The sequence below is a fragment of the Andrographis paniculata genome, unplaced genomic scaffold, assembly GCF_009805555.1.
Source record: "Andrographis paniculata isolate CXL003 unplaced genomic scaffold, ASM980555v1 Contig57END, whole genome shotgun sequence".
Classification (NCBI taxonomy): Eukaryota; Viridiplantae; Streptophyta; class Magnoliopsida; order Lamiales; family Acanthaceae; genus Andrographis; species Andrographis paniculata.
In genome coordinates, this window is record NW_026137592.1 from 482039 (window position 1) to 498082 (window position 16044).

The window sequence follows — 16044 nt, forward strand, 5'->3', positions numbered from 1 at the left end:
CATTTACATATGATTCCTTAAGTAACCAATTTGACAAGTTTAGTTTACTTATTATTCTAGTAAAACAAAATGCAATAATAAAATGACATGGGCTTTAAATATTGGAAATAATTCATGTACCTAAAAAGGGTCCTATTGATTTTCTGTCAAATGGTCCATATTGTACTTGAGAATGAAATGCCCATAAGTTATAACCAACCCTAAGCCATATATTTATCTTCATGTATTTATTTGAGTAGGTCCAAATATTTGGTTCCAACTTAGAAAATAAAAATGTTACTTATTTTTTGGGACCACTAATTCACAATTATTCTATTTACATGTATATATATATATATATATACACACATATATGAACATATTTGATGTAGAAACATTGGTGTTTTATTATGCAAGTTCAAGTTACCATTTCGATGAAAATTAAATGGCTTGATTTGATAACCAATGGGACAATAGTTTTGATATTATCCACCCCTTTTCAATATTTTAACCAGTATAGTTTGTCTTGAAGGATTTCAATTACAATTGATATATATATATATATATTATTTTGTAAAATATAAGTGTAACAAGAACACAGAAACATATGAATTGTGGGGTGTAGTGTTTGTTTGATGTGATCAATACAAAGACAAAGTATTGGCAACAAAACCATTCAATGCACACGTGTGTTCTCACATTCTTCCAATATTGGATTTGTATGATTAAGATAGACATGTATTTGTGAATTTATTTTATATATATATATATATATACATATAGGTGAGAAAAAATGAATTAAATGTGAAGGGCCTATTGCAAGATTTCATTTGCATTATTGATGAGGGGTGGGGATGTAGAAGAGATGAGATTGGCCATGAAATATGTCTCTTAAACCATATCCACTTGCTTTGTTGTAGTAGTACATGCAACATTAATTCAATGCATTCAAGACCTATATATATATTTCTTACAAGAAACTTTGAAATTAGATCCAAAACTTGTCAAGATTCAGTTCTTGTAAGATGATTCTTCCACCCAATTAAATTCAAATGATTCTTGAATATAATATTCTTTATTCTTTTTTAATCACAAATCAATAATTGTTTTACAACAATTAGTGGAAATAATACTTCAACAAACAAAGTTCCACTACAATTGAAGCTAAGGTAGAAAATTGCTATTCTTGTTGATACAACACATTAATTAGTATTTCTACTATTCCACGTATTACTTTATTTGGTTCCACGGTCATTTCTATTACCAAATTTATAATAAAATCAATATTGTTACAACAGAATAATATTACAATTTTTTATAACCAAAAAAAAGAAAGAAAGATAACAATGGAAATGGCATATATTGGTGTCTCTATAAATATATTAAAGTCCACACCTACTTGTGGTACTATATTCACTAGCACACATAAATGCTTGCTCAAATATATTATTATTATTATTATTATTATTATTATTATCAATTTAATTATCTTTAAAAAAAATTGTATATATAGTAAGTGGAAAGGAGCAATACACACAACACACAAAAGTAAAGTACACAGACATACAAGAATTATATATAATGATCATTGATTTATAACACAACATGTGTTCAGTCAGACAATAATTGAGAATTCCTTTTTTTTTTTTTTTCTGAATTAATTATGTAACTGTATATTAAATTTATTTGTTTATTTTTCTTATTAAAAGAAACATGATTTGAGGGTAGATTTGTTTTGCTAATTATTAATGTAATTGCATGCCCAAAATGAGACAACGCCTATGATGAAACAACAGCTGTAGTGCCTGTAATTTATCATGGAATTCTTTTATTATAAATATATATATATATATGATTGCAGGATTTTCATAATAATAATAAAAATATTAACAATAAGACCAAAATGGGTTTTGGTCAATTGTATTAAATTATATAATCGTGATTGTTATAATTAGATGGATTATAAAATGAAGTGTACTTAAAATGGTCCCCTATTGAAAAATATTAATTAATACACACATGAATGAGTGGATACATTGATTTCAATTTCTCGACCAATCATCTCTTGTTATTCTTTTATTGGAAAAAAAAAATGAATATTAAAAACATTTTCTAATGAGATTTTTTTTCTTAAAAGAAGTATAACAAATATAATAATAAGTAGAAATAGAATACAATATACAGATGTTATTAAAGTCCCTACTTGTGCAACAAAATAGTAGGGTTACTAATATTTCTTTTGTAAATCCAAATGAATATATACTAAGCTTAATAAGTTTATGATGAAACATTTTAAATGAAATATAGGTTTTAATTGTGATATTTTTTAGAGATATATATAGTGGAAAGACATGTCAGAAAATATAAGTATACAATGTTAATTTATATACTAAAAGAAAATCAATATCAAGGAGTGTTAATTCTTAGTTCAAGTCCAATAGTTATTTTTTTAAAAAAAAAAATCAATAAAATACGAAAATTATATACTGTATACTTATGTAGGTATTTATATGTGTATACGTGTATATATATACATGGACCATACAGTTGGATCCACCAAAAGTTCATTAAGAGGAAAGGGAAACATTCTTGTTGAAACAAGTCAAATAGCATGGGTTGGAAAATGATATATATATATATATATATGCAAATGGATTAGTTTGTGAATTATCCAATTACATTGAAAATAAAAAATAAAAATAAAAATAGAGCTCATAATCAATAATATTAATAGATTATATATAGCAACTTCATAAAAGTACAGAAAATTGTAAAGCATAATCCAAGAATATTGTAGCATACCGTACAAAGTCAAGACTAGTGTACGATCATAGTACACTAATTCAAGATTATGTTGTAACACCCTCATCCACCCAAATTTGAAACTATATTAGAAGTGGAATTAAGAAAATAAAGTTCACCTTAAAGCATGTTATTTAAGTGACGGAATTACCCCTTGTTCCAAGCATTAGATTCTTCATGCAAATAATAACACTAAAGACTTTTCTAATTGTAAGAGTGTAAATAAAGACCCAAAAAGAGTATGCTATAAAATCCAACACCCACCAAGAAAATTCAAGCAAAAAGATGTATTTTTTTTTCTTTTTTAATATAATTAAAGAATAAATTAGAGGGGAAAATGATCCAATAATTAGGTGCAGGTGATATGGGCAGCAAGGGAAAAAGGGGCACCCAAATCAATAGCCTTAAATAATGGACCATAGTCCCTAATTCACTTTCCAATGAGATCTCAAAGGACCAACAAACATCCTCTCAATTGTCCCATTCCCCAAAAACCCACGTCCACTTTTCTTTATTAATTATTAATTATTAATATTAATAATAATATCGACAACAATAAACATGGCTTTAATAAAAAATAAATAAATGCAAACCCTAAATGCACATACACAGTAGAGATGAAATAAAATAATATATAATGTATATGTTACGAAGATTAAGAGAAATTATTGTTCATCCCACATAAGATGATTGAGTGATGGGTCCAAAAGGGCCACTAATGGAAATGGAATGCTACAAAATATCATGTGGGTTTGTTGATTGTAAGGTGTAGGGGAAGCATCATGCATTGTACATACTTCAGGACTATAAGGCTGTAAGAATTTGAAAAGGAAAAATATACATATACATATATAGATATAGATATTAAAAGAATCTTGAAAAGGGGAAATAATGGGAAAGGGTGGCTTAAAAAGACTTTAAATTTGAGAGGAGAGCACACAAACACAAACACAATGCAAATACAAAGAATCTCATCATTCGAAGCTCCCCTTTAACACAACACAAGAACAAAACCAAAGGGAGATATAGAGATAATAGATATTGTATTAATATGGATCTAGGAGGAAACAAAAACCCACAAATTTCAATGAGAAATAGAGGGGAATTAAAGGTGCAAATTCATTGCTCGAGGAAGAAAACTAGGAAAGAAGAGACCAAGGGGAGGGGGGTGGCACCACAATCCAAAACCCAAATGGATTAAATGACTAAGAGATGGATAGAATTAAAGACAAAGATGGGTCAAAATTGGACATAGTTTTTTAGGTGGTCAAACACATGACAACCCAATGAACTCAATCTCACATCATTAAGACCATTGCCCCAACACCCCAAAAAAGCCATACAAGATATTTATTAGTATTTTTTATCAACCTCCACAATAACAATAGTATGTATGAATATATTTCCTTTTTGTTGGATACACAATGATGCACCAACCCTTTCTTTAATTATTTTTCTCCCATAGTTTCATTTCACCACTCTTTGTTTCTAAGGGGGAAAAAAGGGTGTTTTGTTTTTCCCCCTTTTTCTCCTTTTCTCCTCTCTTTCTCCCCATTAAACTATGAAAATGGCAGATTACCAATCATCCTTTCCCCTCTATAGGAAACACCCATCATTGCAGCCAACAATCCCTTTCATCCTTGGAAACCTGAGCTTCTAAGTTCAACATTCCCACTTTGCAATTTAAATACCACATTCTTTGCGGCAATCCATCCTCCCTCCCTCTCCCCTATCCACCTCACCCCCACCCCATCCTATCCCATCACACTAAATTAATAAAACTTCTCACTCTTCTAGTTTCACTTTCTTCCTATGATGGATCCTTCCTCCACAAACTCTGTAAATGGTTTCTACAATTATCTGACCAGAGAGATAGATGATCTTGAAGGACTTTTCTTGAACAGCAACTTCATGTCAGTTCATTTCCTGCAGAGGGTTTTATCCCTCTTGAGATCCTTCCACAACCAGTTGACTCTCCTCGTTCAGAAACTCCACTTGCCTGTTGGGGAAAAATGGCTGGATGAGTACATGGATGAGAGTTCCAAGCTGTGGGAAGTCTGTCAGATCCTCAAAACAGGTCTGTCAGGAATGGAGAATTACTACTTTGCAGGTCACAACATAGTTTCTTCTCTGGATGTCCATAGCCATTTGAGCCCACAGCTTTCCAGACAGGTAGGTAGGAGGAGCAAGGGCATCCATCCTTATAAGTATATAAATCAAGATTTAATGTTGGGCTTTTTGTGAATTTGTTGTTCTTGTTGATGATGAAAACAGGTGATCAGGGCAATATCAGGGTGCAGGAGGGAGGCAGTGGGGCTGGAGGAGGAAAACAGGTCATTAATGGAGACAAGAATTGAACCCCTATCCCTGAAGTTAGATGAGAAGGTGTCTGTTGAATCAAGGCTGAATGGATTCAATGGGTTCAGGGCAGTGCTCTATGCAATGAGAAATGTGAGTTCCCAATTGCTAATGATCCTGATCTATGGCCTAGTCCACTGCTGGCCAGAGCCAAATTCCCCAAGAAATGGATATGAAGGGTGCTTGTTGTACGGATCACCCTTCATGATTTCAACAGCCAGGCTGCATCAGAGGGTGGCATCTGAAATCACCCAGCTCACAGGGAGGCCTGGAATTCTCCTACATGAGTTCAGGAGATCAAAGGCTGCCATGGAAGAGCTGAGGGGGGAGTTAGAGAGAAGATGCTCACAGTCACAGGGAGGGATTGTGGAGCGGGAATCAGAAGTTGGGATTAGGGAAAGAGTGGAAAGCTTGAAGGGGTGTTTGGGGATTTTGAGGGCTGGGACTGAGAATATAATTGGGCAGCTTGATGATTTTTTGGATGAAATTGTTGAAGGAAGGAAGAAGCTCTTGGACTTCTGCAGTCACAGGTAAGTAAGAGAGGAAGCAGGGGGGGTTTTCCAAATCAAGAATTGGGAATTTTATAAAAAAAAAAAAAAAAAAGAAAAAGGAAAAAAATACAAGTGTAGGGTAAATCAGTAGCTGCTTGTCTGTAACTTTCTATCCTTTGTTGTCTATCTTTTGTGCCATTTCCCTCTCCTATTGTAGATTTTTCAAGTTTTGGGTGATTCTTGGGAGGTCCATGTAGATGCATTTACACCATGAATGGTGTGGGATCCACACAATGCATGGTGTAGATGCATTTGGGAGTTGGGTTCCCAGGAGCCCCCCAAGAACAGAGTCATGGTTGTTTCCATAGCAGTAGCTAAATTTGGAGATTTGCAGGAGATGCCCCTTTAATCATCTAAGGATAAACCCAAAGTGGGAAGTTCTTCAAAAGCAAAGAAACAATTGAGCATAAAGCATGGTTTTCAGGCAATCAAGCATGAGAATCCAATGGCCGCAGTCAGTCAGCCACCATAAAGATAAAAAGCAAAGTAATAAATAAATAGTGAAAAAAAAAAAAAAAACAGGACAGGACAGGACAACAACAAACAAGCTGTAATGTAAGAATAAAAACATATTTCAGCCAAGCAAAAAAGTGAAACCCCTCCGTCCTGTGTTTTCTGTTTTCCAAAAAAAGCAAAAGAATGGAAACTTCTCTAAATGTGTTGGGAGACAAAAGGTCAAAACCATTGATTAATTCCTTCTTATCTATCTAAGGAATTATTTTATTGAACTAAGTTTAATCTCTACTTGAGAGTCACTGTAGGTGTCTATCTGCTGTATGATTCCCTTTGCAGCACACAGACAATACACCAATTCCAAGACGGGTTTTAATTCCTTGTCTCCATTTTGATCTCCCCTTTTTGGGAAGACTCTCAAGGGTAGCACAGTCAGTCAGTAACAGTAATATTTTAAAGATCTTATGTCCCTATCTTCACCTGCTAAACAGATCTCATGCCTTTTGTCTCTTGCCAGAAATTCATGCAATGCATGCCTAAAGGGTGTCTGTAATTTAATAAATAAAATATTACCTAATAAAATGACCAAAAAATAGGATAATGATGAGATTAGAAAAATGGTCAACACAGCACAAAACTGCAAATAATGCTTAGTGCTGGTGGTTTTGACAACATATTTCTGTTCCAGTAATCTTGGTTGAAGGTCCTTTTTCTAGGGGTATTGACTAATTCTTTTAAAACTACTATTTAGGGATGGATAATACAAGAGGTACTGTCACACATAATAGCATAGGTAGTTTCTACTTTGTCTTTTTTAGCTCTAGTAAGAGTCAAAGTCAGACTAAACAGGGAATGCAAGAAATTGAGTGTTAAGACATCAAAGTAGTGATTAAAAAATCCATAATATGTGAAACCAAATAAGGATTAAAAAGGGGGGATGCATGTGCCTGGTGATGAGTAAGTCAATTATCATATTTGATGCCAACTAGAATTTTACACATTGATATTTTCAAATAAAACTAGAAAGCATCAAGGCTTCCCTAAGCCATGTCTTGGACTATATTTAGGAGTAGATGGATCTCGGACAGCAATACAATTCTAGTGCTTTATCCGTTCAATTATAAGAACTTTTCAAAAATGTCAAGACTTGAAAAACCATGAGGATGTACCAAAATGTAATAGAATCAAACAGTCAGCAGAAAGCAACAGCACAAGAGCCGGTACCAAGTCTAAAGGAAGATGAGTGAAAAAATACCAAGTCTTGAAGATGTTTCCTTAGTATCTCTAAATTTACCGAGGAAAAACCGCAGAAGAGTGAACAAGCTGGTTGTAGTGTGCCAGAAGTGGAAGACCATACCAGAAGCATTAGGCACCTGCAGAAACAGTGCAGGCCATCAATATCACTTCTAGCCAAATCAATGTTAAACAAAATGCAGCATTAGTTTCTAATAAAATAACTTTTGAAGAGCACAATGATTTAAGATAATCCACGAAGATTATGTTATTTATCGCCCACTGTGAAATAAATCATGACTTGATACATGGGCTGAAAAAGACAACTGAATTGATACAGCTTGGGAATAAAGCGGGGCCACTATCTGACATACAAATCTCAGAGGAATATCTATCAAGTATTGTACAGCAGAAACCATTTGAAAAAGGCACAATAACATAATAAGACTAATTGCATGGATAAATTGTGTGCACATATATTAGCTGGTAAGAAAATTTTCTTGGATTACTTGCATTGGAAAGAGCCCCCAGGTCTGCAAGAAAGGGATTCTACCAATGCTACCACTACTGCTATTAGACTTGTCTTTTGATCGCTGCACTGACTATCCTAAGAAAGAATATGTTTATACCATTTCCCTTGATGTTCACTTCCTTGCCTGATCATTTGTTTTGCCAACATTATTTTCTGGAGAATCTTTATCAGAGTTGAAGATAATGATCTTTCCAAATAGCTGTATTGTATTAGGTTTTGTAATGGGAGATTTATGTCCTTTCTGGTTGCTACTATCTTCACAGCTGAAATGATCACCATTCTGATGACCAAGCGACAAACTGCCTGAAAGCATACTCACACTACTTCCCACCGTTGAGACTGTTCCTAGTCCATGCTCTGTGTCATTCCTATGGGGTGGAGTGAATGTTTCATTCTGGTAGCTAGATACACAGGATCTGTAGATCTTATCTTGCCTGGCTCCCTGCATGTCAGAAGGAGAAGAAATAGAATTGTGCTTAGATAAATTGATAGAACCCGCCATTGGTGCAGTGGTAGATTCTTGCACTCTTGTTCCATCAGTTAGAATTGCTGAGTTTTGCACAGTTTTGATCCTCTTCGAAGGAGGGGATGTGGAAGCACGCAGTTGCATGGACTGAACTTGTACAACATCCCAAGGGTTCACTTTGCTCAGGTCCTTCAATGGAGGTTCAGCTTCATTCCAAATCACCTGCAGATATAAACAGACGAGAACATAATAAAATATAGAAGACTGCTACTTTGACATGTCTATATTCAAATCAAAGTGAAACATGATGACGACTATTAATGTCATCAGAGATACAAGCAATACAGAACTCATCCTTGCAGTGACAGTTGTTATATCTTCCAAAATATAAAACAAGATAACGGCGATATAATCAAATCAAGTGTATAACAACACTCCCAATAATACATAACTATAATTGGAGTAAATAAACCAAGAATAAACAAATATGTAGATTTGTGACATATAATGCCAAACCAGAATTCAACACTCTCTAAGACAAAGACAGTGGCAAAAACAAGATAAATGCGGAATCTGAAGCATGGCAAGTTACATTACGAATAATCCTCAGAGAGCATAATCAGCAGAGCCCATTGGCAAGAATTCCATAGGGAACAATGTAACAAAAATTTGCAATCAAACACAACTAACCATATGAAATATCATATAAGATGTCATCTCTTCGGACTTGTAAGTAATACAAAAATAAGATTTCTGGATAGTACCAATCATACAAATCAGGTGCCTAACCCTGGAAACAAGTATATGGCTCTCCAAACAAACTATTGTTTGATTCCTTCCTCCGTAACAAACCATGTAACAACGTGAAGCAAAATCTGGACTTCAAAATGTAGCAAGTTACAATGTGAATCTCCGGAAAGCATAATCAGTGAAGTTAATTGACAAGAATTGCATACCATGACTATGTAATGACAACTTAGCAATCAAACACAGTTAATCAAATATACAGATACAGCTTAATGAGATGTTTGTCATGCTCCAAGAAAGAAAAGCACAATTATCATTGGCATGCATAACCCACAAAAAAAGGTATGTTCCAAACAAACCAGAGATCGACACTTATTCACAACAAAGCAATCAACAAAATAAAGCAAAATGTGAAAGCAAAGGCGTGGTAAGTTACAATAAGATATCAGAGAACATAATCAGCGGAACCAATTGACAAGAATTGCAAAGCAACATAATGTAATGAGAACTTAGCAAGCAACCACAATTAATCAAATGAAACATCGTATATGCTACATTCAGCCATTCACTCGTATTAGGATAATCTTATAACTTCAAAATTAATTCCAACACTCTACCAGATTAATTACATAACCCCGCTATGATGTCAATATCATATGTTACCTCAAGCGAGCGCCATGGAGAACCTTTCCACGGCCCAGAGTCTGGAATCGCGGCTGAGGTCACCGTTCCCTGAAACCATGACACCTGAGCTGAATCCTCCGTCTCCACAGAAATTTTGATTCGTGTCCCCGTGCCCCAGCTCTTCTGCAACGCATTCTTGACCTTCTCCACTCTCACCACAAAATCAGGCGATCCAATTCTCGGGTTATACACAACCTCAAACGCCTTTCCATTAACCGCGTTTTGAATTGCTTCCAACGGCTCGGAGGCGTCGCCAGTGGAAAAGTCATCTTGGCAATCCCAACCCGTGAATCCACCGCTTCTCCTGGATTTCCTAACTCCGATGAAGAGTTCATTCGTCGAGATTTTCCTGATAAAAATAACTGAATCTCCGGCAATGAGACGCTTCTCATTAACGAACTTGCTCCAGCCAGTTGTAAGCAAATGGCGCCGCGGCGTGCCTCGGTAGATATGCCGAAATTCCCAAACTTTGCCGTGCGCATCCTTCATGGCCAATGTTTGTACCGGCGGATCCACCTGAAAATCGAGCCGTGGAAGAACGGAGTCGGCGCACATCCTCGGAACCGAAAAACCTCCGCCATTGTTAGCGTCAGAAAGTGTCAGAACCTTCCCCAAAACAACCACGTCACTCTCCCCGCCATCCTCACCAACACACGTCCCCGCTCCCTCCGACTCCTCCTCCGGCTGGAGCACAAACTTAACAAACGCCGAATCGTAAGAATGATGCGCACACAAACGAACCGACAGGACTCGGCAACAGAAGTAACTCCGACCGACTTCATCGAAGCAGTTACGCTTCGAATCGCCTACTCCATGCTGTTCCATGTGTCCCTGCGGGAAGTAGTAAACCAACGAACCGATCGGCGGAATTTCCACCGATGATCCTGCGATCGCCCTCCAGATATCCCTGTCGACGCCAGAAGCGACGGCGGACGGCTCCTCCCCGGCCATCGGCGGCGAGTGCACTGAAACAGACTCCGATAAAATTTTTGATTGAAAAAAACTCCGTTATTCGCGGGTTTTCCCTCTTCTTGCGAATGCTTCCGAAATAGAAAAGGGCAAAACTGTCCAATTCAGATAACAGAATTTAAATCAAACAATACGGACACAAAGCCCACTCTAAGTCTAACACAACCCCCTTCAGTCTCAATTAAATTAATTCAAAATCAATATATATTGGCGACACCTTCTAGAATCTTTATTGGGCCGGCCCATATATCAAGGCCCGACCCAACTTAATCATATATTGTTTTTTAAAGAAAAACGGGAAATACCTCCATTCGTGTAGTGCGTAGAATAATATTATTTTTGTGCCACGTTTGGTTGTCCGTTTATTCATTTGATTATTTGGCAACAAAGGATACCTCCAAATGCGAATAACTAATCTGGGATTTTGCTGCTTCCCAAACACGACCCAATCCACTTACCGGATAAAGGCCTTACATTATTAATAATATAATATTAGCCTTTTTGTTATAATAATAATAATAATAGAAATTTGTTGCGATATTTCTTAAATGTTGGAAATATTCGATAAAGATGAACGAAATATTTTATTTTTTTTTTGAAAAAAGATTTGTATTTATGTTTATTATTATTTTGGGATTTTCTTTTATTTATGATTATTATCTGGCATATTTTGTTGTTTTGAATTTGGTCGATGAGCTTATTTTTTATACATAATTTATTTATATTTTCTTAAATTACTTTATTCTTTTTATTATTACTAATTGATAAATTGAAAGTGTATACTATCAATGGTTGTCTTCATCTATGTGTTTTATAAATTAAATTCTAAACTATAAGGGTTAGTCCACATAAGAGGCTAATATTTAAAGTATATTTATGTATCAATTAATTCGGTATAATTTACTTAAATATATATATATATTGTTAAACAATCATTTGATTTTGATGTGATGTTCTACTAAATGAAATAGCGTATTTTATTTTATTTAATCTAAAAAAGTCTTAGTTTATATAGAGATTTGCGTGGATTTAATTTTGATGATATATAAATCTTTGAAAATAGTATAAAATTAAATATTTGACGTGATATTTTATAATATTTAAAATTAACTTTGAAGTTTCAAAAATAAAAAATAAAAATCCGAATACATAATGTTTTTTACTCTTGTGACAATTTTTTAAAATTGACATGATTTTCAAAAATATACATGGCCTAAGTGGACCAAACATTACATATATCAGTATGTATATTTTTGTGCTCATATTTAAGCCTTTTAAAAATAATAAATAATCTACCATCGAACAAGTCTATAATTAATGCAATATAATTTTAAATAAAACAGTAAATATGTAACATAAATCAAAATAACTTTATATATATTGTTAGGCCACACTTATATTCCATGTGTCCAATTTCATAATATTAAAAGAAAATAACCCTAATCATGAAATTTTCCAATTTTGACCAAAGAAAAAGAAACAAACCCCAAAATTAAACATTATGAAATCTTGCCAAATGATGACACTTTAATTATGGGTTTTCCATGGCACATTTGATTATCATCACTAATATATAATATATATATATATATATAATATATATTGATTTTAAAAAAAATGTCAAGACAAAAATCCAGCCCTAATTGAAAGTATTCACACAACTAATTTTTGTTTTAAATATTATAATAAGTAAATAAAATGAACTTTCATAAACTTTCATCTTATTGAAATTTGATTTTTTTTTTTTAAAAAAAAAAAAAAACGCCGTGGATTCAATTTTATTTAATTTACTCATTTATTTAAATATAAAAACAAATAAAAGGAGCATTGTATGTAGAATAAAAAGATGCAAAAAGGCCCAAAAAAGGTGGGGCCCACGTGGACTTTATCACGTGCCCTGCACATGCGGAGAAATGCCTATGGTCGGCCACACTAAGTACCGCTTTTTGTCCTAAGTATTTGCTCATAACCTTAATTAATCAATCACTAATACACAATTATTTTTAAAAAATAAAATAATTGTAATTAACTTCCCACAAATTAAAATTTAAGAACCCCACTAATAATAACTACAATAAAATAAAATCAATATAATTAATATTTGGAGGCATAGGTATTTAAAAAACCTAGAAACAAAATAAAGTGGCAATTAGCCTAATCAGCTGACTTTACTATTGTCTAAAAAGGACTTTTGCAGTTAGGACCATTTTTTAGACTTAACTAAAACTGGGACCAATTCTTACACCACACACACATATATATTATGAATTATTGAAATAAATTCATTTTGTTGATGCTAAAATATATGTATATAAATATAACCAATTTTTGGGATAATAGATTTAAAAAATAATAATGATAAAGAGCAAAAAGGTGGTATGATCATGCATGGGCCCAAAATGGAGACATGGGAAGCTATTATATATATATATATATATATTTATTTATTACAATAGTAAAAACACTATAATGTAGGGTTTGGAAATCTTCACATACACTTAATATAAAATAGCTAAAAAGATTGTATAAATATTTAGCCTTAGCCCCTCACCTAGATTTGTAATATTTATTATTATTATTATTATTATTATTATTATTATTATTATTATTATTGTAGGTTACACGAACATTTTTTGAGTTTTAAAAATAGTAATATATATACTTAAAAGTATATGTGTTTAAATAAAAAGTCCATAATTTTATAGTTTGATTTAAAAAATTTTTTCATGTACAATAATATTTTGTTATATCATCTCACAAAAAATGTCATCTGAAGCATTATTGAAATTCAAATTAAACAAATATTAAAAGTACTTACAACAATTTGGACCGTAATTAAATTTAAATTTGGTTATAATCAAATTCGACCAAACAAACGCCGGCCTAAATTGTAAATTTGTAATTGTTGTAGGTGTAAAAAAGTAAAAATGAAGATTGTGCAAACTTTAAAGTTACTCCAAAATAAAAAGGGTCTAATGTAAATTTGGTTCGAAGAAATTATAGCCATATATATAGGTGCAATTAATATTGGTGCATAGGTTGTAATTGCAACATTGCCACAAAGGAAAGTTGATGTTGTCATCCAACAGACGTTTCTTTAGATTTTTTGATAATAAAAAACAAGATATAATTATAAACACTATTAAATGTATATATATATATATATTATATTGAATCAATATTTTGTTACATAGTAAATAAATAAGTTTGAAAATATAAAAGACACTGCATCACAAGAAATCTCAATAATTCAAACGGCTCTATTTTCTTTACTTTTTTTTTTTTTCTTACAATCACCAAAACATCATATGCAATGACATTTGTTTATGTTATTTCAAATATTTAATTTTATAAATTATTTTTTTACTATTTGAATCAAATTCAAATTCCAAACACTTTCAAAGTATATGTAAATATGTAAAATTTATTTAAATTTTGTAATGAAAGTTAACTATGAGGGAATTTCTCTTAAATATGTAATGAACTTGAATATTAACTAAGTCTTGATTGATAGAAAAAGTCTGCTAATAAGACAGGTAGAGATGTTAACTCCTCGAAAATAATGTTCAAGTTCCCTCTGTTTTTTTTTTTCCTCCAAAATAATTGTATGTTTGTATTTTGTGTATCAGGTTTTACACTATAATATATATATATTTAAAAAATCACATATAATTTTGTATTTTTATTTCCTATTTAAAGATGACATCCAAATATTTTCTATATATATTTTTTAATCATATACTATGCACTCATTAAAAAAATAAATAAATAAATAACAAAAGCACGCCTTGAAGTGTCTAGGGCAAGTGAAATTGTTGTTTCTTACTATTACATAATCACATAAAATCTAAGCTTACTTAATTAATTAGGGAAACTTAAGCAACATTTCAATGGTTACTTTATTAATATTGCACACTAAATAAATTCTCGAAAGCCTCTAAATTATGCTAGTAAAATAAGTCATACTATAATTTTAACTATTATAAAAATTGAGTTTGCTTAAGTATTAGAGTCTTTTTTTTTTTTTTTTTTTTACATTTTCTGTAGAGTTTGAATTTATTTTATTTATATATATATATTAGTCATATGGTTCAATATTCTAACATGGCAGGTCAACTGTTAAGACTTCGAGATTTATACTGCATTGTGCATTCTTCACTTCCATGCCCTTATCACACGACTTTCTTCCAATTCTCTCTCTCTCTCTCTCTCTCTCTCTCTCTCTATATATATATATATATATATAATTATAAACACGAACTGTTATCTCCCTCTTTTCCTCTCTCTCATCTCCTCTCATCGACCTTTCCTCATATGTTCTTTCCATCTGACACGCGCAGAGAGATTCTTGTCTGAATATATACAAACATACGTATATATATTATTACAGCAAAAATGAAAATGGGCAATGGAGGCGGTGGAGAAGACGATCAGCAGCACTGCAACAACAGCAATAAGGCCACAAATACTTTCCTCCCAATGTTCTGCCGCCTTTCTCTCAACGACATCAAGCCCCCTGCCCCTCACCCCTACAAAACTCCGATCGCCGGCGCCGGCGACCCCGGCTCGCCCCGAGTCAGCTGCATCGGCCAGGTCAAGCGCAACTCCCGCGTCGTCGGATTCCCCGCCGCCGGCCACCACAAGCACCGGAAACCATTTTCCGCTAAAACCCTCCTCCCAAACACGGCCTTGTCGGGATCCCGGACCTGCCGCCCTTCCGTACCGCCAAGATCAGTAAGAACAATCCTTAAAGATAATAATAATAATAATAATAATAATGTTGTTAGTTGCGGCGGCGGTTTTAAGGTTGTGGATGTCGGAGAAATGGATCCGCCGCTGCCGGTGGTGAAGAGGGCGGCGGCGGCAGCGGCGGAAGTGAGTCTTTGGGAAAGAAGGGGGAAGAGTCAGATTAATGGGGTGGAGATTCAGAGACTGAGAATTGAAGAGATCAAAATTGGTGGCAACAATGGCGGATTTCGATTTCAGACATCACCAACAACAGCATAGCATAGCATAGCATAGCATAGCATGATCTGATAATAGGATATGATGGTGTTTTTTTTTTGGTTGTATGTATTTTTTATTATACATATTATAAATTTCACACCACCTAATAATTTCAAATTTGAAACTTTTTTTTTTTTTTTTCTAAGTATTATTGTATTCTTTCTTTCTTTATATTATTTGATAATTTGAGTACATCAATTTTGATGGTGATAATGCAGGCTTAGTTGTCTCCTTTCCAATGGATTTTATGGAAGAAACAGGAT

The 16044-nt window shown here is 33.4% G+C and overlaps 3 protein-coding genes across 5 annotated transcripts; 2 read left to right on the forward strand and 1 right to left on the reverse strand.

The window, feature by feature from the left end:
- The first annotated feature begins 4333 nt into the window (after window positions 1-4333).
- On the forward strand, window positions 4334-6209 carry LOC127257501 (uncharacterized). 2 transcript variants are annotated; one of them, XM_051283956.1, is made up of 3 exons: window positions 4334-4953; window positions 5056-5669; window positions 6025-6209. In XM_051283956.1, the coding sequence occupies exons 1-3, from the start codon at window positions 4594-4596 to the stop codon at window positions 6092-6094; spliced, it is 1044 nt and encodes a 347-aa protein (XP_051139913.1). In that variant the 5' UTR covers window positions 4334-4593; the 3' UTR covers window positions 6095-6209. The 2 variants fall into 2 exon arrangements, with proteins under 2 accessions (XP_051139913.1, XP_051139914.1); XM_051283957.1 differs by lacking the exon at window positions 6025-6209 and having other exon boundaries at window positions 4337-4953; window positions 5056-5774.
- Window positions 6210-7421: 1212 nt separating this feature from the next.
- On the reverse strand, window positions 7422-10856 carry LOC127257500 (auxin response factor 17-like). Of its 2 annotated transcripts, none has more exons than XM_051283955.1 (3): window positions 9785-10856; window positions 8006-8596; window positions 7422-7516 (listed from the first exon to the last, which is right to left on the reverse strand). In XM_051283955.1, exons 1-2 carry the CDS (start codon window positions 10754-10756, stop codon window positions 8021-8023), a joined length of 1548 nt encoding a protein of 515 aa, XP_051139912.1. In that variant the 5' UTR covers window positions 10757-10856; the 3' UTR covers window positions 7422-7516; window positions 8006-8020. The 2 variants fall into 2 exon arrangements, 1 of the variants encoding a protein (XP_051139912.1); XR_007839988.1 differs by having other exon boundaries at window positions 7437-7516; window positions 7886-8596.
- Window positions 10857-15060: 4204 nt separating this feature from the next.
- On the forward strand, window positions 15061-15821 carry LOC127257342 (uncharacterized). The gene has a single exon (XM_051283720.1). The coding sequence runs from the start codon at window positions 15170-15172 to the stop codon at window positions 15779-15781; it is 612 nt and encodes a 203-aa protein (XP_051139677.1). The 5' UTR covers window positions 15061-15169; the 3' UTR covers window positions 15782-15821.
- Window positions 15822-16044: the final 223 nt, after the last annotated feature.

What these genes read in the sequence shown, in the direction of transcription:
- LOC127257501 (XM_051283956.1), top strand. Translation starts at nt 4,594, where the DNA reads ATGATGGATCCTTCCTCCACAAACTCTGTAAATGGTTTCTACAATTAT. An exon ending in GCCCACAGCTTTCCAGACAG is followed by an intron (nt 4,954 to 5,055) that starts GTAGGTAGGAGG and finishes TGATGAAAACAG; the next exon opens with GTGATCAGGGCAATATCAGG. An exon ending in TTGGACTTCTGCAGTCACAG is followed by an intron (nt 5,670 to 6,024) that starts GTAAGTAAGAGA and finishes GGAGATTTGCAG; the next exon opens with GAGATGCCCCTTTAATCATC.
- LOC127257500 (XM_051283955.1), bottom strand. Translation starts at nt 10,756, where the DNA reads ATGGCCGGGGAGGAGCCGTCCGCCGTCGCTTCTGGCGTCGACAGGGAT. An exon ending in CTCCATGGCGCTCGCTTGAG is followed by an intron (nt 8,597 to 9,784) that starts GTAACATATGAT and finishes TTATATCTGCAG; the next exon opens with GTGATTTGGAATGAAGCTGA.
- LOC127257342 (XM_051283720.1), top strand. Translation starts at nt 15,170, where the DNA reads ATGAAAATGGGCAATGGAGGCGGTGGAGAAGACGATCAGCAGCACTGC.